Genomic DNA, 20,484 nt, shown 5'->3' with positions numbered 1-20,484 from the left:
AGACTACACTCTTTGTATTTTCTTCAGAATGATTAAGTCTATTTATTATGTAGGAAATGTCCTGGAAAATATCTAAAGGTGGTATGAACACAGGGTGAAATGGCTAAATGATTTGAAATAAACTAGATGAATTAATGTTCTGTCTTTGTGGGGTTTTTTATTTATTTTGTTAATATATATGAGCAGTATCCGCACTAGTGACTTCAGAAGTTTATACAGTTATATATAAGCATTTTGCCAAACTGCAAAGTCTGTAATTGAATAATTTGTCTTGGTCTTAAAGGTTAAGAAAAATAATTGATGGTCTTGTAGCTGTTTAACCATAAATACAGACACTGTGATTTTCTACAAGGGCAGCAGTAAATTACTTTATTACCTTTTGTGACTTAATCAAAATATAATTTATTGCAGACTCTTGCACTGTGCTCGGCTTTCAGACAGTCACAGAAACATCAACTGGTATCCAATTACAAGGTTTTACCATTTTTTTTAGTTTTACATGACATGTTAAAGGCTGGAACGGATGGTAACGGACTGCACAAATAAACAGCATTTCTTTTTTGCACCTTTCTTTGAATATATTTGACCTTTCACTGACGAGGGAGCCAACAAGCTGTAAATAAAATGAATTTCAAGTCATTTCAGAAACAGTTATTCTACAGCAGAACTATTTGTGCATTTGTTTGATCCAGCTGTGACCTGATAACACTGTACAATGGTAAATCCATACAATACAGTAGCAGACCTTTGAACACAAATGCTACTGAATCTTCAGATGATTATACCAGATGAAATACCTGATTTATTTGTATGAAAATGACAGACTGAAACTACAGTATGATCTGGTTTTTGAAGCTTCTGTTGAGGTCTTTATGTGGCAGGACGATGGAGTTGAGTATGATGACCTCAGATGGGATATTTACGTTACAGCCTGATTAGATAGAGAGAGAAGCATTGAGAAGTCACATTAGATGAATCACTTTCAAATACATAATATATTCATAATGATGTTCTATAAAATTACCTAGAATTGTAATGGACGGTGTTAGTTTTCCATCTCTGAACAGTGTCTCACTGTCAATTTTGGCATATGGGTCATTAGGATTCGGGTCACTAGGGGTCCCTTCCACTCTGGCCCATTTGCCAATGGTGCTGCCCCAGCCCACGATACTGTTCAACACGCAGCTGTGATCCTACAGAACACACAGTTAGTATATATACTGTATTATATTGTGTTGAGTCAATAGGGAGAGAAGGTGAGTGTTCTGTGCCACTGCTTAGGAGCATAAACTCACCTGTAAAGTAGCCCCATGAAGGATGATGGACTCCCTCACGCGAACTCCTGCACCGATCGTTACGCCTGTTCCTATGGACACATTTGGACCCAACTAAAGAAGAAAAGAAACAACACAGATCCTTTAAGGTATCTTGGAGGGGTTACAGGGATCGCAAAATTCCTAAAACCCTGGTAGCCCTTCAGGGAGGTACTCTTCAGATTTTGATAGCCCGAAAATTCATTTAACAAAAAGACAATTTTTTTTAAATATAGAAAATCAGATAAGTCTAAATGTCAACAATACACAAATATCAATGAAATAATTTTATTTCACAATTTACAGGGTATCTGCAGAATTTTTAAAAGCCAGTTTAAAGCAATTTATGAATCTTTTTCAGAGTTGCATGAGTAAAATGAACACTATACGACTGGGGTTGGACAATGTCTATGGTAACATTTTAAGCCATAAAATGACATGATTTAAAGTTTTCACACACACACAAAAAAAAAAACGTTCACTTTTTATGAAAAGTAAAAGTGACATGTGGCCAAGTATGGTGAATTCTGTAGTTTTAATCTTCTGCTAAACATACTTTTTCATGCAGAAGTGTCACATTGCAGAAGTTTAATGCATTGCAAATGATTGTTGAGAAACTAAATATCAATATCAAGAAACACTTACCACAGCAGTTGAATCAATGTTGGCAGTTGGATGTATATAAACATTTCCTAAAATAAACATATGCATTAGAAGGCATGCATAAAGAGCTCTTTCAGACAAACAAAATGTATACTTCCACTAAGCATCTACCTCTGGTCTTTGGCCCTCCTTCTCTATTAGTAGCTAACCTCTCTGGATGCGTTGTGTGATACTGGTTAAGATACAAACGGCATGCATAGATCGCAGATCTGGAAAAAAAGAGCATAACAGTAACTAAAATCATACACACACACAATCAAATGTAGTTACAGAGAAAATGCAGTAATATAATCAGTGCATCATTGTAATTAAACAGCATGTCAGCAACTAACCCTGCAGATTTGATTTGGCTCCAAAAGCGGTCTGTTTTGTACACATATAATTTGCCTTGGCCTGCCAGCGCTGTAAAGATGTCCTGCTCCAGACGGATCACCTCTGCCCGATGCCAGCCGTTGGACTGCTCCTCTCTACAGCACACAACCACATAGCACCAACTTAAGTCTTAATTGCACCCTCTGGTGATATCAGGAGAATTTTCAACGACCCAGGACAGAACGACACTATGATGGACAAACACAAAATTAGGAAAAATAACTTGAACACAAACAAATGAAGGATAACGAAAGGTAAATGATGAAGATGCAAGGGGTTAAAAATGAAATGGCATTTGCAATGTATTTAACTTTTAAAATGTATTGTATTTATTAGTAAATCAGAATACTGAGTAAAAAATTCCCTATAGGGTAATTCACGTCTTTGTCCAAGCCATCAATTCACATTATTTTCAAATAAGTTTTAGATGCTGCTAACAGGAATCTAGCTGACAGACCACACAAGCAGGTGAGCTCACTACAAATCTGCATCACACTTGCTTTTTCTCATTCTACATCCAAACCAGGCCTTCAGTCCACGTTCAGACTTACCCCTCATCGTAATATCTGATGATGGAACAGGAAACAGAATGATGGCAGACAGGAAGGAGTTAGAGGGGAAAAGATAAATGAAGAGAAGCAAGTATGCATGCACTTCCACTCAAGAACCCTACAGGAAGTGTCCCACTCACAACAGCATGTCCTGTTGGTTCTTCTGGAAAACCGCTCCGATATGCTGGAATATCTCCGGAGTGAACAGGTATATTCCACAGTTGATTATATCACTCACAAATGTGCTGGGCTTCTCGACATAATGCAAGACCTGGAGGAAAGGATGAAGCAATTATGATCTTATTTGTTATTGCTTCACGTTTTTAAAATAAAAAAGAAATAATCTTGATTACCTCATCAGTTTGTTCATTCTCAACAATGCAGCCGTAGTTCAGGGACTGTTTTCTGTTGGCCTGAAACAATCAGATTTGATTATTAAAGCTAATAACTGAGAATCCTGTTTTATAGATAGCCTGTCTCATCTATGATTTAATACATAAACACAAGAACCGTGGTGCCGAGGATGACAAAACTGTAAGCGTCTCCGTGCTCCTTCTGGAAGTCCAGCATCTCTGGCAGAGGAAACTCTGAGCACACGTCAGCATTCATGACAAAAAACGCCTCTGGACCGCCAGACAGAATCTGATCTCTGAAATGGTAGATTCCTCCTCCGGTGCCCAGAGCAGCGTACTCCTGAAGGTACCTGAGGGGGATTTCACAACAATAAATACTAATGTTATATAATAAAGATATTATAAAGGAGCTTACCTTATTGAGATTTTGAAATCTTGTTGGGCGCATGACAAAAATCTGTTTAGTTCTTCATTGGGCTGATAAAAGCCGATAAGTAAGATCTCCTTCATATTCGGAAGCTAAAGAAAAGAGAAGTCATAAAACCTGTTAAACGAGTGCACAACTTTTCCCTATAGGGAGATGAATCAAATATCTATTCATCTCTACGTGAACCTTAGAGCAAGCCTCGATGTGATGCTGTAGCATGGGCACTCCAGCCACTGGAAACAGAGGTTTGGGCACCTCGAAAGACAGCGGGCGAAACCGGGTCCCTGCAACACAGAATCAACAAATACAATTACAAAATCATCATTAGGGTGCATTTCATGTCCACTGATGGGACTTTTATTTTACTAACAAGTCTTTTCTGCACAAAAATAATATTTTATCAATTGCTTATTATAATCTCACATTTTTTTAAATAACTACTTCTCATGTCCTTTCAGGGTATATTCTGTATTAGCACAGGTGTTATGAAAAATATTACCAAAATTAAACATTTGCATAAAAGTACCGTAATGAGGCATATTTATAATTTTAAATAAAGTCCTGTCCTTAGTGACAATGCTGAGAATCACAAAATATTATTCTTAAAATGATTTTAAAACAATCACCGCACGAGAGAAACATTGATGAGTTCAGTCTGAGTCTGAGGGATATTTACTCGCCTTTCTGAGGACCTCCGATCAGAATAACAGCCTTCAGCATGATTACTATACAGATGCTCGAGCAGGAAGCACTTAAACTCCTTCAGTGAATCGATTTCGTGTCATTCCATGTTTGGCTTCAACGTGCAAAACTTACAAAAAAAAACTATTTGTTTATGTATCCAATTCCAAATTAAACAACATGACAGCAGAGTAAAATCTAATGAGCTGAGCTCACGTAGACACTTCCGGAAGTAGCGTTTGTTTTTATTTTCAAAATAAAAGTCATTCTAATCCTCACACTTAGAGGCAAATACACTTTTAAACAAGACATCTGAATTATATAGTTTTTATTATTATTTAATTAATAATTTAATAAAGTTGTATTGTTTGTTATTGTTTTACCTTTGTGATTGCTGTTTTTTAATTTGTTTTAGTTCATAGTATGCAAGTAAACTGAGCATTTTTCTGCTCTTGGTTAATGGATGTGTTCTGTGTGCTCTCTCGCCTTTCTGAGCTCATTTTTTTATCTAATATTTATCCCAGCCTGGTCTATAAAATGTTGTATTAGCATGCATCATTTATTTGGAGTATTTATTTATTCGTTAAGTGAAATAGCACTTACTAAAGAAGATATCAGTGCAGTAAATAATACATATTTAAATAAATATATATATAATACATTAATGACCAATCACAATAACCCTAAGAAATATAACCAGTCGCAGACAGTATGCAAATATTACAATGATATCAAAAATCGGATAATGTAAGATTTGAATCGTATATATATATATATAAAATAATTATTTAATGTGTATTAAAACCAAAGATAAAGAGCACACCGATCAAACCTGTATCGAGTCTGAGTGTGTATGTAATATTATATGTTTTAGCGCCGTCTGTTGGTAGAAAGGTTTTACTACAAGATCATTAACGAATAATAAACTAATAATGACCAACTAACTACGAACGTGTTGTTGCGAATAAGACGATACAATAATACACATATCTATTTGTTCAGATCACCCAAAAAAATAAATAGTTAATTGTGAATACTAAACAGCGGTCACACAAAACAGTATTTAGGTGAAATAACTACTAGAATAATTCGAGAAATAGATCCAGTCCAGATCCGGAGACCTGCTTCCAGCCAATCAGAGCTCTCCTCGCGCTCCTCACGCTTCTCAAGCTGCGTTGTTCAGTCTCTCGCGCTCTCATTTGATTCAGTCTCTCGCGCTCTCATTTGATTCAGTCTCTCGCGCTCTCATTTGATTCAGTGCCTGAGGACGCAGTGAACCTGGTGAGCGAAATATATCAATAATTATAATTATGCTGATGTCACACTGCCATAAAGTGTAACTGTATTGTTTACAAACTTAGTGAAGTATTTTTACTTTACTCGAGTAATGTTACATTTAATAAAGTATCTGTTGTGTTTTTATTTGGAAAGCTTTTACTTCATAATATCATACTTTTTACTGCACTACATACATTTCCTAAATAAAATAATTATTATCTGAATTATTTTCACTTGAGTACAAGAAAGAAAGTCATAGATTTATAATGTTATTAAATATTTAATATGAAACGTAGTGCAGTAAAAAGTACAATATTATGCTTTGTGAAGTAAAGTTTTCTAAAGAAAAACACTGATAAAGTACAGACACTTGAGTAAAAACACTTGCTGTCCGCCTCTGTTTACTATATGCACTTATTTCTGAGCCTGGACAACAAAGCCAGTCTGAAAGCTGAATAAATCATCTTTCCATTGATGTATGGTTTGTTATGATCGGACAATATTTAGCTGAGATACAACTATTTGAAAATCTGGAATCTGAGGGAGCAAAAAAATCTAAATATTGAGAAAATCACCTTTAATGAAGTTCTTAGCAATGCATATTACTAATCAAAAATTAAGTTTTGAAATATTTATGGTAGGAAATTTACTAAATATCTTCATGGAACATGATCTTAATATCCTAATGATTTTTGGCATTAAAGAAAAATCTATAATTTTGACCCATACAATGTGTTTTTGGCTACAAATGTGCTACTTAAGACTGGTTTTGTGCTCCAGGGAATGCATTGGATACTCTGTATGTGTGTAAATAGGGAGAGAGAGAAAAATAAAAATAAAGTGTTAATATAGGTATTAATTTCTTAAAGAACTTTAATTATGTGGCTTGTGTTTCAGGGACATCACGATGTCAAAGTCAGATCCCCCTCCAAGTTATGAAGAGTCAAGACAGCAGCAGCATGGAAACTATCCATACCCTCCCTACGGATATCCAGCCCAGCCAGGGGTGTACACGGGCCCGGGACAGCCTGGCATACACCCCCCAGCAGGGCATCGGCAGGGCCCTGGGTACTGCCCTTCAGCAATGCCATCTGTGATGCCGTCCTTCATAACACCAGGGATATTTCCCTCCAACCTAAGTAAGAATCAAGTGTAATCTATTACTTCTCTACTTGTCTGCTTTATGAACACAACTGAGCTGATTTTATTCAGAAACCATGCACTCTTGTTAGGCGGCTGAGTCTGGCATATATCTGCTACAGCAGAAATGCAACATAGTTGTCCAAATACATTTATATATATATATAATGATCAAAACTGTTTTCTGTGCATTGTTGTAGGAGATGCAGAGGGCGTATGGGACAGCATGAGTGTTCGACATGCCTTCATTAGAAAGGTATTGAGACTATTACTTTTAAAATAGAATACAGATTTCTAAGTATATAAATGTAGCAATAAAATAAGCAACAGCTTAATGTAACGAGATTGGCTTGTGGTTGTTTTTATACCAGGTTTACCTTATTCTAGCCGTCCAGCTGTTAATCACTGCTTCAATCATTGCAGTGTTTACGTTTGTGTGAGTATGATAAATTCACAAAACAACTGAACATTCATGAACTGAATGTAATGCATTACACATACTACTGTAATGAAATGGGTGTGTTTGTGTACATCCCTCATCTTACAGTGAGCCCGTGCGTCTTTTTGTGGTCCAAAATCCTGCCATTTATTGGGCATCATTGTGAGTTATTTTACTGTCAAATCAAAGTCTTTTATGATCCCCAATATTACATTCAGAAATCATTATAATGTGCTGATTTGTTGCGTGTGGATGCTGTGGTACTTTTTTCTATTTCTATTTTTTTTTCTCACAGCCCGGTGTATCTTGTTACTTACCTTATGCTGGTTTGCTGTGAGGGGCCGAGGTGAGTTTAATCATTTTGAACTATTTACATTATAAGCACCACAATATCTACCGTATTTAATCCTGACTTGGTTTGTAGGAGGCGTCATCCATGGAATTTAATACTCCTTTTCATTTTTGTAAGTGATGATTGCATTTAGCTTTCATGGACATTCCCCTTGAATTATTCATTGTAATTAACCAAATATGTTTTCTGTCCTCCACAGACCCTTACGTTGTCTTATATGACAGGAACAATATCAAGGTAAGACAGATATCATCAGTTTCACACACTGCATATGCTTGGATTTAAACTTCAGATATGCTCTTGTTTTTCCATCTGGTGTTATTTAGTTATTTTGACACCAAAGCAGTGTTCCTGGCCCTGGGGATCACGGCAATAGTGTGTATAATCGTCACAATCTTCTGTTTTCAGACCAAGGTAAGACCTGCTGTGGCAGCACCCATCGACTGGTGAATGCTACTTTGTTGCCTGTGTAAAATAACCCATTGTATTTGATTACAATGATCGTCTGTCTCTGTTTAAACATTCATGGCTTACTGGTAAATATCTCATGCTTGCTTGAGACAAAACTGTTTTTTGTGTGCTCTGCTTTTTAATGGATAAATGTTTGCTTTTGTGTAATATTTTCTCCCCATTTTGCATATGTAATTTACTTTAGTATTGCAGCTTCTAAAGTTTGGTGTGTTTTGAAGTAAAGCCATGTTTTCTGCATTTGAACAGGTTGACTTCACCTCCTGCACAGGTCTGCTCTGTGCTCTGTGTGTTGTTCTTCTGGTGACTGGCATTGTCACATCCATTGTACTCTCCTTTCAGTATGTAAGTGAGGCCAATATGTCATTATTTCAGTCATTGCAAATAATGTGGTGTTTAAAGCAGTGGTTTTCTTTGAAGAACCAGGGTTCCCACAAACCATAAAAACCTGGATATATGAGGAAGTGTGTGATTTCTGTACCTAGAGAACTCTAAATTATTGGGCATTTTTATAATGAAAAACATATTTAAAAAAATCCTTATCCACTAAATCATCAACAGCTGGATAAGTTAGGTAAATAGTTGTGTATAGGTTAAAAAGAGTGGGATCCCTGAAGAACATTCAGCTCCAAAAAGGTGTAATTATTATCATTATGATGCCATAAGGAGTGCCCACATATTAAAATAAGTTTTGTACTCAGACTAGGGGGACTTTGAATATTGTTGAGTCCAAAACTGTCTGACAGATGCATATGTTATATACAGTTCACTTATTAATATAAGATTGATGTGGCTGAATTGCTGACCAAGCTTGTCTTTGGAAAGTAAGGCCTATATCCTGTCTTATGAATTATTAACCAGGAAAATACCTGTTATATGATAATATACCTGTCTCAGGTGCCGTGGCTGCATATGCTGTATGGTGCTTGTGGAGCAATAGTCTTTACCTTGGTGAGTTCATTAATAGCATTATTATGAAAAATATACTTAAGTGTCAAGTCACCTTTATATAGCGCTTTTAACAATACTTAACTTAAACCTTAATTGAATTAATATTGGATTATCTGCAAGTACAGTTTCTTTTAAATATACCTTTTAAGATTTGAAGTACACATGCAACAGTGTTGGGGGAAGTTACTTTTAAATTTACTGCATTACAACATTGCGTTACTCCCTAAAAAAGTAACTAATTACGTTACTTGGTTACTTTTTAATGGAAAGTAATGCGTTACGGTACTTTTGCATCACTTTTTAAATCTGGGCAGGGCTTGCTTGTTTGTTTTTAATATAACATTAATGTATATATATATATATATATATTGTGTTTTAGGCAAACGTTAAAGCCCTTTCACACCAAAAGTGAAATGAATAAGTCTCAGGCTGAAGGGAAAGAAAGTTCACGTCTGTACAGAAGAACTCAGCTTCAGCAATAATAAAAAAAAAGAAGCACAAATGTTTATCTAGAGTGATTTTTGCTTATTAGTGTAGTTGAATTGGATCATCGAAGGTCAGCAGCAAAGGCATTATTTAACATTTAATCATAGCAGGTTTGCGTCATATTCTGAGTTTGCATTTGACTGTTTTTATTAATTTTGAGGAATACTGAATCTTTTTTTTGCAAGTGAGGTGAATTAATGCATGCTCACATTTATTCTAGAGCTATAGTAACATCTCACATGGGGACAGGACAGCTGTCAATCAATAAATTACTAGAAAAAAGTCATCTGAATGCGTTACCCCCAACACTGCATATTCAATACAATTAAGCACGCTTGTTTCCACAACTGAATGCTAAATGATTGCTTGTCTTTTTCTAGTTTTTGGCTTACCACACTCAGCTGCTCATTGGAAACCGAGCGAACAGCATCAGCCCTGAGGAATATATCTTCGGAGCTCTTTCCCTTTATGTTGATATCGTCCAGATCTTTATCTTCTTCTTGCACATCACAGGAAGCTCTTCTGAGTAAACAGATGAGCGTTTCGGTCTCAGAGACTGACCTTTCTTGGAGCTTATCTTGATTTTTCAATCGCATGGATCTCAAATATTACCTTCAGCACTGCTGACGGTTATTAAAATTATGTTGTGTTGCTTCATATGTTGTTCTACAGAGGTTGCTCATACTTTTACCAAAATGATTGTCACTTTATTTACAATAAGCACTTTATTTTTTGTAACATTCCACCTGTTCTTTTGCAAGAGTTTACTGTAAAAGCGTGAGCGTGCACTAAAACAGTGATTTGATGTATTATCAATGTTTAGCCTACAGCCTGAAGGGAAATAAAATGAAGAAAATCAATTAAATGTATGATGATTATTGGCTATAAAACAGGAATCATTGGCACTGCACAACAGAAAGTGATGCAATATTAACCTTCAACTTAGTAAGTGCTTCTGATTCGAAACACAGTAAAGAATACATGTACAACATTAAAAATCATTTTCAAAGAAAAATACTCAGAAACGTACCATTTTGTTAATTTATTGTGCATGTACTGTTTAAATTATTTGTTAGAATTCTCAAAAAACTTGGTGTCAAGGAACATGATCAGTAGAAAAACACCTACACGTACAGTATAACTTTAATGATACATGTCACAACATCACCTGTATTATAGCAGTTAACACTGATTCCCTTCAAAGTACATTCGTTTTATCTAACATCCCGTTGTGTCTGGTAATAAGTATTATAAAAGTGGCTGAATCTGTGTGGGTTAATCATCATGGCACGTCCAGATCCCTGATGGCTGGCTGTCCGAGAGGTTGGCTGCTTTGATCTTTATGGGGTCAGGCACTTGGGGTCACGAGGAAACATGGAGGTCTGACGTACATTATGTAGGCCGAGATAAAGCATGGTCACTCTCTCCAGACCTAAGAGATGCCAGACATTTAACATCATGCACTAGTGCAGCAAATGAGAGCTAAAAAACTGACACGGAATATTTTAGGATTTCCAATCATATGATTCTTCAGAAATCAATCTAATATGCTGATTTGGTGTTCAATAACATTTCTTATTATCAACAGTTAAGCCACTTAATGTTTTAATGACTAGAAAGTTCAAAACTACAGTATAGCCATCTTTTGTTACATTATACAGCGGGTAAAATAAGTATTGAACACGTCACCATTTTTCCCACTAAATATATTTCTACTTTAGTTGTTACCGACATCTGGTGAAAATTTCAAGTCAACAGAACCTTTAGAAATATATTTACTGAGAAATGGTGATGTGTAAATGCCTTAAATGACCCAAAACCTTTGAACAGTAATTTCTAAGATTGTAAAAATGTTTGTTACCTATGCCACCGCCACCATGAGGAGGAGCTCCATAACGGAACGAGTCAATATAGGCCTTGATCTTCTCCAAGTCTGTAACACAGAGCAAAACATGTATCATCTATGACAAAACAGACTTCAGAGTAGTCAATATTTACCATAAGGATGAAGTGCAAAGAGTTGTGAATCAAACGTATTACAGTCACTCCACATTCTGTGTATTCCTGTTTAGTGGAGCATCACTTTTAAGAGCACGGATGCTGTGATGCAGTGTAGTTACCGATGCCGTGGTGCATTGCTCTTTCAGTGAGCAGCTGGGCATCGTGAACTCTCTGAGCTCCAGACAGGATCTCCTCTCCTCTCATGAACATATCATACGAGTTGGAGTATTTCTGCAGGAAGAACATGTAGAGTTTGTTGTTCGCTGAATAAAAAGCGATGGATTTAGATCTATAGGCTTCTAAACACTTACCGGGTTGCTGGGGTCAGGCATGGTGTAGAATGGCCTTACCGCCAACGGGTATTTGTCCAGCACATAGAAGTCAGTGTCATACTAAAATAAATGCAAATGTGTGTTTAATTTCTATGAGCAATATTCCACTCATTTGCACAAACATATTTGTCCTGGTTTCAATATTTCTGGAGCTAAAGCCATTGATAATTTAGATTTACAAGGTTATTTTCCACTTTCTCTGACCTTAAGCAAACAAAGGTGTCACAAACAGACTTCAGAATGACCCATTTGTTGTAGTTTCCATAAATTATTCTGAGCTTTAGAGTATGTCTGCTCTCTTTTATGTCAAAGTAAATTAAAAATGTGGTCAGATTTTTTATTTATTTGAAAAGAAAATTATCTTATTCCACAAAAACCATATTTTATGTTCTTTTAAGCTTTATTTTAATCAAAGCATCCTGAGAAAAAAAAAAAACGTGTCAAGGTTTCCACAAAAATATTAAGCAGCACAACTGTTTTCATCATTGATTTTTATGCAGCAAATCTTTTTATTAGAATGATTTCTGAAGGATCGTGTGACACTGAAGACTGGAGTAATGATGCAGAAAATACAGCTGCAGATCACAGAAATAAACTGCATTTTATTTATTTAAACTTGCTGCATTTTTAATCAAATAAATGCAGCCTTAGTAAAAACATAAGACTTTTTTTTTAGTAGAGTACAGTGAGTCAAAAACTGCATGTTGTGTTTACTTGTGTTATCTTTGATTAATATTTAAATTTGTTTGATGATCTGAAACATTAAAGTGTGACAAACATGCAAAAAAAAATTTAAAATCAGGAAGGGGGCCAACACTTTTTCACACCAGTGTATATTATTAATGATCTTTTACCTTCTCTTTCACAATACGACCAAGCAGCTTTTCATTAGGTGTGCTGAGGAAGAAAAAATGAAATGATCACAGATCTGTTCTAAGATGTGTTACAGATTCCCTGCGTGTGCAATGTGGGAAATTCTATCAAGAAAGCCACCCTGACCTCAAATCTTCTTCATCCCCCATTTCCACCCCAGCAGCTCTGAGCATCGCCACCGCCTCCTTATACTCCAGTCTCAGCGTGGGCTCCAGGAACCTGAACGGCTCACTGGGGTACTGCTTATTCACCGTCTGGATCTCTGTCTGGAACCTGGAGTGCATCCACATCACAGACACATGATGAGAGAGAATAAGTAGGTAGAACGGAGACTTGCATGGAATGTTTCAAGTTCAAGTTGAGCTTGAACTTGAAAAATGTCATCTTCCAAATACTGTTTTCCATAGCATTAGTGGGCAAATGTTATTTTTCCTCAATGCTGGTCAGGCTGGATCAATCATTTATGAATTCCACATAAAGAGAAAGCTGGGACAGATTGCCTTGTAAGTAACATTTGCCACAAAATGACATGACTTGCAGTATTAACCTGAGCACTAGATGGCAGTGTACATCTTTGTTATTATAAACCACATGAACTTGTTGGCATTTCTTTCACGTGTCATTTCAAGAGAAATTCATGTGACTATTCTCATGTGATTTGCTTCTTATTAAAAGGAAATAGGACTTCACTAATTTTCTTTTTGCACATTTAAAGCCATGTTGAAGGAGTCACGTCCCTTACCGGTCACGCAGTCCCTTAAAGATCTGAACCATGGTGTCAGTAATGGAGTCAATGACCTCATGGTAATGATAATTGAAAGCCATTTCAATATCCAGCCCCACAAACTCAGTCAGATGGCGATGAGTGTTGGAGTCCTCAGCCCTGAACACTAGGAGAAACATTTGCATAGTCAACTGAGTGATTGACATTCATAGTAACCGCAGTATTTAAATTAAACCACAGGGGGATTAACTTTAAACACATTACTAGTGTTCACGGCTGACAGAAATTTATCATGAAATAACATTTTCAAAATTCAAATTGCGTCACAGTGTTATTAGAGTCAAACCAAAACTAAACTATTTAAATATTTATTGTTAATTTAAATAAAGCTGAAATTAAATAAATATGAAAATCTTAAAATTAAGCTTTTACAACAAACTGAAATAAAATGAGTTTATGTAAATGAGTAAAAGCAAAAAATAAACGGAAAAGCTAAAAGGAATATAAAAACAAAACAAATGACAAACGCAACAAAATGACTAAAACCTAAAATGAAAACTGAAAATATAAAAATAAAAGCTAATTTAAAATATGACAGTACATAAAAAAAAAAATTCTAAAACAACACTAAATTTCTAAAATGCTGCTTTTTCACATTTTCAGACCATCAATAACGTCTCAGAATGATGCACTTTTGAACATTTCCAGGTAAAAGGGAGAAAAGAAGAAGCTGTTTCTACAATGTGACTTCCCATCAGCAGAGGTCCCTGATGAGCTGTATTTTCTGAAGTCTTGCGTCCCAGGGCTCTGCTGAAAGTGTTTGATATTCTTGCTCTATTCAGTGTGCTGCACAGGAGGGATTTCTGTGCAATCCGTCTGTTTATCCTGCAGTATGTCCTGATCTGCATACTGGCAGAGAGGAGATACTGCTGAAGGTGACAGCGGCCAGATGCTTTTGAGGCCATGATCGTCTCTGGGTCTTCTGGATTGTTTGCGGTCACCTTAGAGATGACCTGAGGATGTAGAAGGGAAAGAAAGGGTGTGTTTTCATGCTTTACCTGGTCCGACACAGAAGACTTTGTCAAAGTCAGCACAAATGCACATCTGCTTGTAGAGCTGAGGGGACTGGGCCAGGTATGCACTGGTTTTAAAGTAGGAGACGGTGAAGACATTTGCTCCCCCCTCGCTGGCAGCTGTGAAAAATACACAAAAACACATGCGCTGTGATCATAGATATTATGTTGTCTGCAGATGTGAGGACAGAGCAGTGCTAATAATTCTCATGGAAATATGGCCATCATAAGAACATGATGTTCTAGAGGACACGTAGAGTTGGGTGTGGGCACCGGATGCCATGCGGTTTTACTGAAAGAACACGATGTTGATCTGTTGCGGGTGGTAGATCTCACCGAAGGCGGCAAACTTTAAATTCAAAATGCGTCACTAAGGCTTCTTCTGATTGGCTGGCCGGGCTACAGAGGAAATGAAAGTAACTGTTTTCCTTAACAGCGAAAACCACAAACACAGCGGGGAGAGAGAAAGTGTTGTAACACCACCAAGGCCTTAGTGACGTAATACCCAGTCTTTAAAATCATTGGTGGACTAAAAAAGCAGCGTATTTAAGAGCTGCTTGAAGTAGTTGAGCGACATCATTTTGGCGCTCGACTTCCATCAACGCTAAGAAACAAGCAATGAATCACTCAATAAAAACGTTCCAGTATTAGGTGAATAAAAGCAGTAAAGCAGATATGAATTAACATGAATATGTGTTGTTGTGTGTGTGTGTGTGTGTGGGGGGGGGGGGGGTTGTTTTTTATTACATTAAGGTTTTTTTTATATAAATGAATAAAAAAATTATTTATTTTACATTCCCTCCTGTCATTACAAAAGTCATTATACCAATAAAGTTTAATTACACCACTAAAATGAAAGCTCATTTCTGCCTCAAAATATATCTTAATAAATAAAAATGAAACAATTAACCTTATAATTTGCAATGAAACTTGCATGTCTTATTTTAAACTTTCTCTCACAATTATCTCTTTACTTTTTAAGGTAGAATCAGTCTCCCACGGAAAAGTGAAATATTTTGAAATCAGTAAATTATTATGTATACTATCAAGCTGCAAAAAGGACAAATATTTGCAGTCGGTATGATTTATTTATGTTTTTGATATTTTTGAAAGAAGTCTCATGTTCAGAAAGGCTAAAATAGTAATATTGTGTACAGTTAAAAAGAAACTGTTTTCTATTTGAATATATTTTCAAATGTAATGTATTCCTGTGATGATAAAGCTGAATACTCCAGTGTCACGTGATGCTTCAGAAATCACTCTAATCATCACCTATTATCAAATGTCGAAAACAGCTCAGCTTAATATTTTTGTGGAAACTTAGCTATTTTTTCAGAATCCTCTGATGAATAGAAAGAGCTGAGAAAGCAATCAATTTGAGTTTTCAACAGAAGCAGGCCCTGAACTCTTTGTGCTCATGAATCCCAGCAGATCTGATAGATCTCAAGAGTGCTAACATGGCATCCTATTACTGACTGGAGACATATCTCCTTAATAAACACCACTTTTTCTTTTTCTTCAGCTGGTGTTTTGACAGTGTCACTGTCTTTTTTTTTTTTACCTCAGAAAATGAAAAAGTATCAATCTTTGAAATTGAAATTTTAACTAAGTTGGACAGCGGGAGCAGGAAATCATTCAGGAGGCTCAGTGTGTGAGGACAGAGATAAGAGCTGTGTCGTGAATACAGATACTCCAGCGTGAACATGGAGACAAGATCATTTACCTCGTGTCATCTCAAATGTTCTGTGAGGTTGAAGATATAACAGAAGCAGAGACTTCTTCTCTTCTAGATTGTGACGTACATCCAAATGAAATGGATTATTAGGTTACTCAATATGAGCTTACCGTCAGCTCTGAGAAACTGACTAAATGTTTAGAGATACATCACCAGACAAAGTCTGTCGTTTCACCTAAAGATGAAAGTTAAAAAATTAAACGAGCACGGCATTCGAAAAGACATAATGTGGCATAATTCAGCACTGAATATCCAGCCCGGCCTTCATTACATCAGAAGAAAAGTTGTTTCAGAGGTGGATGTGTTATGTTTTGGTACGACATGATGAAAACAGATCATGATTATAATTTATACAATTTGTAAATGAATTGCTTATATGTGACCCTGGAGCACAAAAGCAGTCTTAAGTCGCTGGGGTATATTTGTAGCAATAGCCAACAATACATTGTATGGGTCAAAATTATTGATTTTTCCTTTATGCCAAAAATCATTAGTATATTAAGTAAAGATCATGTTCCATGAAGATATTCAGTGAATTTACTACCTTAAATATATCAAAACTTAATTTTTGATTAGTAATATGCATTGCTAAGAACTTATAATTGAACAACTTTAAAGGAGATTTTCTCAATATTTAGATTTTTTTGCTCCCTCAGATTCCAGATTTTCAAATAGTTGTATCTCAGCCAAATATTGACAAAAATGGACCCTTAAGACTGGTTTTGTGGTCCAGGGTCACATAGCGTGCTATTATTTGTGCTTTCTGCTTAATCTGGACACCACATATTCATTTTCAAAAAATACTTTTTAGTTTCTCTGAAAACACTGAGTTTTGATATGCAAGTAAATAACTAGTGAACTACTCCTCTGGCATTTCTTCAGAGGTATGCAGAGAGATGAAGTGCACTTGGAGAAGGCCGTACCAGAGATGATTTTGGGGGTCTGGATCTCCACAAAGCCCTTGTTGATAAGCGTGTCTCTGAAGAGCTGACACACGCCTGACTGCAGCCTGAAGATGGCTTGGCTGGTCGTGGTCTGTGAAGGAAGACGCATGGGTTAGTACACAAGTTATGTAACCTGTTTGTTTGGGTGTTGCCAGGGACTGATGTCAGCACTGCTGTTCTCATGCCGTGTAACACCTTGAAACCTCTGCTTTGCATTGTGAAGGTTTCCTCTGTAGACGTTCTGGAGAAAACATAATGCTAGATCTCAAAAGACCTCTTTTGATTTTGGCAACTCTCTCTGGCAACTGAATATATTCTGGTCATTTTTGTCAGAGATACAAATAAATTAGGTCCTCTTCACAGGACCAAAGGGACAGAGTGCTTGAAAAATCAATCTTCAGCAACAATCAAAGCTCCTGAATCCTCGGGTCTCAAACAAAAAAGCTTTCTCAGCCTGAATTTCCCATGAATCAGATGACTCCCTGATGACCCGTGATACGGGCCACGTTTCCTCTTTCTTCGTCACGTACAGAGAGCTCGCATAAATCCTAGAGAAGCAAAAGGCTTCTATATCAATATTTCAAGGATCTTGTTTATTGGATTTGATTCGGTTAGGACAGACTCATTGTGATAGAGTAACATTAAGATTTCTGTGGAGATTTAAGGTAATTAGATCTACTCTGGTTCCATGTTTGTAGTTTTATAACCACATTACAAACCTCCACTCCCCTTAGGGGGATTTTAGACCTGTAAATAACAGAAAAATGACGCTGTTCAGAAACCTAGTGAGCAGTCTATATAGACACTTCTACTATTCTAATGAAATATGAGCGATTTGATAAACAGCAAGTCTGCAGACAGATCTACAACAAGCATGTGCATAAACTGGGCTGGCATCAAAACAGCTGTTTTTGCATGATTTGAGGCTAAATTTATGATATTATTATCGTCAGATTTTATTGCTGCTTTTAAATCTAATTTTGACATGCAGTCCTGAAGAACAGTTCATAGTTTCTGGTCATCAAGCAGAGTTGTACTGACTGTAAAGGGTGTTAATCAAGATGAAGTTTGAACTCAACATAATAAATAGCAGACATAGATAATGGGTAAAATAGGTCATTATTAATTAGACTGAACTATTCAGTTTTCAGTACTGAAATAAGTACACAGATAGTTTGAGCTCAGCACGATTTTTCATTAAGGCCACATTTATTTGATAAAAAAAAAAATACAGCAATATTGTGACTTATTATTACAATTTACAAATAACTGTACGATTTCTGAAAGAAGACTTTTATGCTCAGCAAGGCTGCTAAAAATACTATTATGAAATATTATTGCAATTTAAAATATCTATTTTCTATTTTAATATATTTAATAATGTAATTTATTCCTGTGATGGCGAAGTTGAAGTTTCAGCAGTCATTTCTCCGGTCTTCAGTGTCACATGATATCTATCGATCCATCCCCAAACTTTTGAACGGTACTGTAGATTTATGACTGAATTTTCTCTTTTCTGGAATCTTGGAATATTTGTTTCCCCTGAGCTCGTCACAATGCATTCTGGTATTGCCCTGTTTGCAAAACATAAATTTTAGTCATAAAAGCATATCTTAGAAGGCAGTATAATGTTGCCGCCTTCCATTTAGAAACCTTTTCCATCTAGGTAGACAGCTTTGGTTTTGTGGGGGGGGGAGACCCATATTATCACTAGTGACGTGCAACTTTGAAATGAGTTCCTACAACTTTTGACTAATGCATTTGAGTAGTTTAACAAATCATTAAATAGAGATTGCACTCACTAACAGCAAATTTCTAGTGATTAAATATAGCTGAATGCAACTATGAAAGTGTAGACTTTATATAAACATGCAAAGGTTATGGACATGACTGTGGGAAACCTGCAGAAATTACATGTTTTTTTTAAATAAGTTAGTGTGATCATTTAATTTTATGGCCGTAATGCAGTAAGTGTAATATATACAGGGCAATAGGACTTCCTCTTAATTAACTGCTAATAAATATCAAGAAGTCAACAGATTAAGACAGTCTGTCTATATTCTCAGTGCAGATCACGATAACGCGGTGCGCTGCGAGGACATTAAGTGACTCTTCTGTGAAGCTGAGTGGTTGTACAGTTAATATGCAAAGCTGCTATCAGCGGAGTGTGTAAACATGCAGGTTTCAGTTGGCATCCTCACACGTCTCTCACTGGGGGAGTGTAGAAATGAGCTGCGTGCGTCACTCTAGTGTTCGCAAGGCTGCAGTGAAAAGCGAAGAGGCACAAAAAGCTGTTGTCCTGTGGTTTGACTCCCCCGCCTCACACTCTCTGATTTCTGCCTTCACTTTCTGGAAGTTCTCAAAAACGGCCCGCTGTCTCAGAGCAAGGTGTGCTGTGGCAGTCCTATAGCACTGCCAGATTTCAATCTCACTTGGTGTGTGAAAAAAGGTGTGTGTGTGTGGGTGCCTGACACAGAGGTCTTTCATTATGACAAAGCTAAGTCTGCAACTGCTGGAAACTGTTTATTGCTCTACTGTTCACTCAGAAATTAAAGTGTGAGGCAGGCCAGGTCTGTTCACACAGACACATTGTCTCAGAAACAGGTGCTCTCACAAAGCACAGGCGGCCAATCACAGCGCTCGAGTCCCACAACCCCATCAGGGCTTCTTCATAAATCTGAACAATACACATTTGTGATTCTCCTTTATTTCAGAACCTTATCGCTTTTTTCATGCTGCACAATATCAGGAAGCCAGGGAGGACAGACCAAGGAGGTCTATACAGTACAAACTGAAGCAAGCTATCTGTTAACTTTCCCATTCATCCAAATAAATGTGTGTTTAACTTCAGGCTGACTTGAAGCAGTGCATGCAATTTTGTACGAACTGAGACCATGTCACGGTGACGTATGCCAACAAAGTACTGCAAAAGAGATTTGAGAGCAGCCTGCTAGCTCTTTCAAGCGGCTGGATTCACTGATGACAACACCTTTTTTGTTAATGCTTTTTTGTTCGTCTAATGCTTACAAATCTTTTCATGTAAACTTAATGTTAAATTGTGTCATGCTTATCAAAATAAAACTGATAAAATATACAGACCCCACTTTATTGGTATTTGAATAGTATATGTGACCCTGGAGCACAAAACTAGTCGCTGGGGTATAGCCAACAATACACTGTATGGGTCAAAATTATAGATTTTTTTTTTTTATGCCAAAAATCATTAGGATATTAAGATCATGTTCCATGAAGATATTGTGTAAATTCCATACAGTAAATATATCAAAACTTCATTTTTGATTAGTAATATGCATTGCTAAGAACTTCA

The 20,484-nt window shown here is 36.5% G+C and overlaps 3 protein-coding genes across 7 annotated transcripts in view; 1 reads left to right on the top strand and 2 right to left on the bottom strand.

Moving 5' to 3' along the window:
* Positions 1-139: 139 nt before the first annotated feature.
* Positions 140-4,613, bottom strand: LOC306876381 (mannose-1-phosphate guanylyltransferase regulatory subunit alpha-A-like). 4 transcript variants are annotated; one of them, XM_079427492.1, is made up of 14 exons: positions 4,360-4,597; positions 3,866-3,963; positions 3,668-3,771; positions 3,410-3,602; positions 3,253-3,312; positions 3,040-3,170; positions 2,900-2,914; positions 2,309-2,443; positions 2,088-2,185; positions 1,959-2,005; positions 1,296-1,388; positions 1,025-1,193; positions 798-931; positions 346-613 (listed from the first exon to the last, which is right to left on the bottom strand). In XM_079427492.1, exons 1-13 carry the CDS (start codon positions 4,397-4,399, stop codon positions 831-833), a joined length of 1,284 nt encoding a protein of 427 aa, XP_079283618.1. In that variant the 5' UTR covers positions 4,400-4,597; the 3' UTR covers positions 346-613; positions 798-830. The 4 variants fall into 4 exon arrangements, with proteins under 4 accessions (XP_079283619.1, XP_079283617.1, XP_079283618.1 ...); XM_079427491.1 differs by having other exon boundaries at positions 148-931; XM_079427494.1 differs by lacking the exon at positions 2,900-2,914 and having other exon boundaries at positions 4,360-4,613.
* A 953-nt stretch (positions 4,614-5,566) lies between these two features.
* Positions 5,567-10,317, top strand: LOC306876335 (protein lifeguard 3-like). Its single transcript, XM_079427422.1, has 12 exons — positions 5,567-5,641; positions 6,536-6,777; positions 6,979-7,034; positions 7,150-7,214; positions 7,326-7,379; positions 7,513-7,563; positions 7,642-7,681; positions 7,769-7,806; positions 7,896-7,983; positions 8,287-8,382; positions 8,935-8,988; positions 9,855-10,317. The coding sequence occupies exons 2-12, from the start codon at positions 6,546-6,548 to the stop codon at positions 10,002-10,004; spliced, it is 924 nt and encodes a 307-aa protein (XP_079283548.1). The 5' UTR covers positions 5,567-5,641; positions 6,536-6,545; the 3' UTR covers positions 10,005-10,317.
* LOC306876334 (aspartate--tRNA ligase, cytoplasmic) overlaps positions 10,165-20,484 on the bottom strand; it is a 27,701-nt gene continuing 17,381 nt past the window's right edge. Inside the window, exons 10-18 of one of the 2 annotated variants that reach the window (XM_079427420.1) lie at positions 17,136-17,247; positions 14,463-14,597; positions 13,423-13,570; positions 12,807-12,953; positions 12,662-12,704; positions 11,787-11,867; positions 11,595-11,706; positions 11,336-11,407; positions 10,165-10,906 (exon numbers count right to left, since the gene is read on the bottom strand). In XM_079427420.1, coding sequence (XP_079283546.1) covers positions 10,815-10,906; positions 11,336-11,407; positions 11,595-11,706; positions 11,787-11,867; positions 12,662-12,704; positions 12,807-12,953; positions 13,423-13,570; positions 14,463-14,597; positions 17,136-17,247 — 942 coding nt within the window. In that variant the 3' untranslated portion in view covers positions 10,165-10,814. The remainder of the gene's footprint in view (positions 10,907-11,335; positions 11,408-11,594; positions 11,707-11,786; positions 11,868-12,661; positions 12,705-12,806; positions 12,954-13,422; positions 13,571-14,462; positions 14,598-17,135; positions 17,248-20,484) is intronic. The other variant, XM_079427421.1, reaches the window with a different exon arrangement.

This window comes from Barbus barbus (assembly GCF_936440315.1).
Source record: "Barbus barbus genome assembly, chromosome: 10".
In the NCBI taxonomy this organism is placed as follows: Eukaryota; Metazoa; Chordata; class Actinopteri; order Cypriniformes; family Cyprinidae; genus Barbus; species Barbus barbus.
Note: the sequence above shows the minus strand (reverse complement) of the source record. Positions and strands in the feature narration are given on the sequence as shown.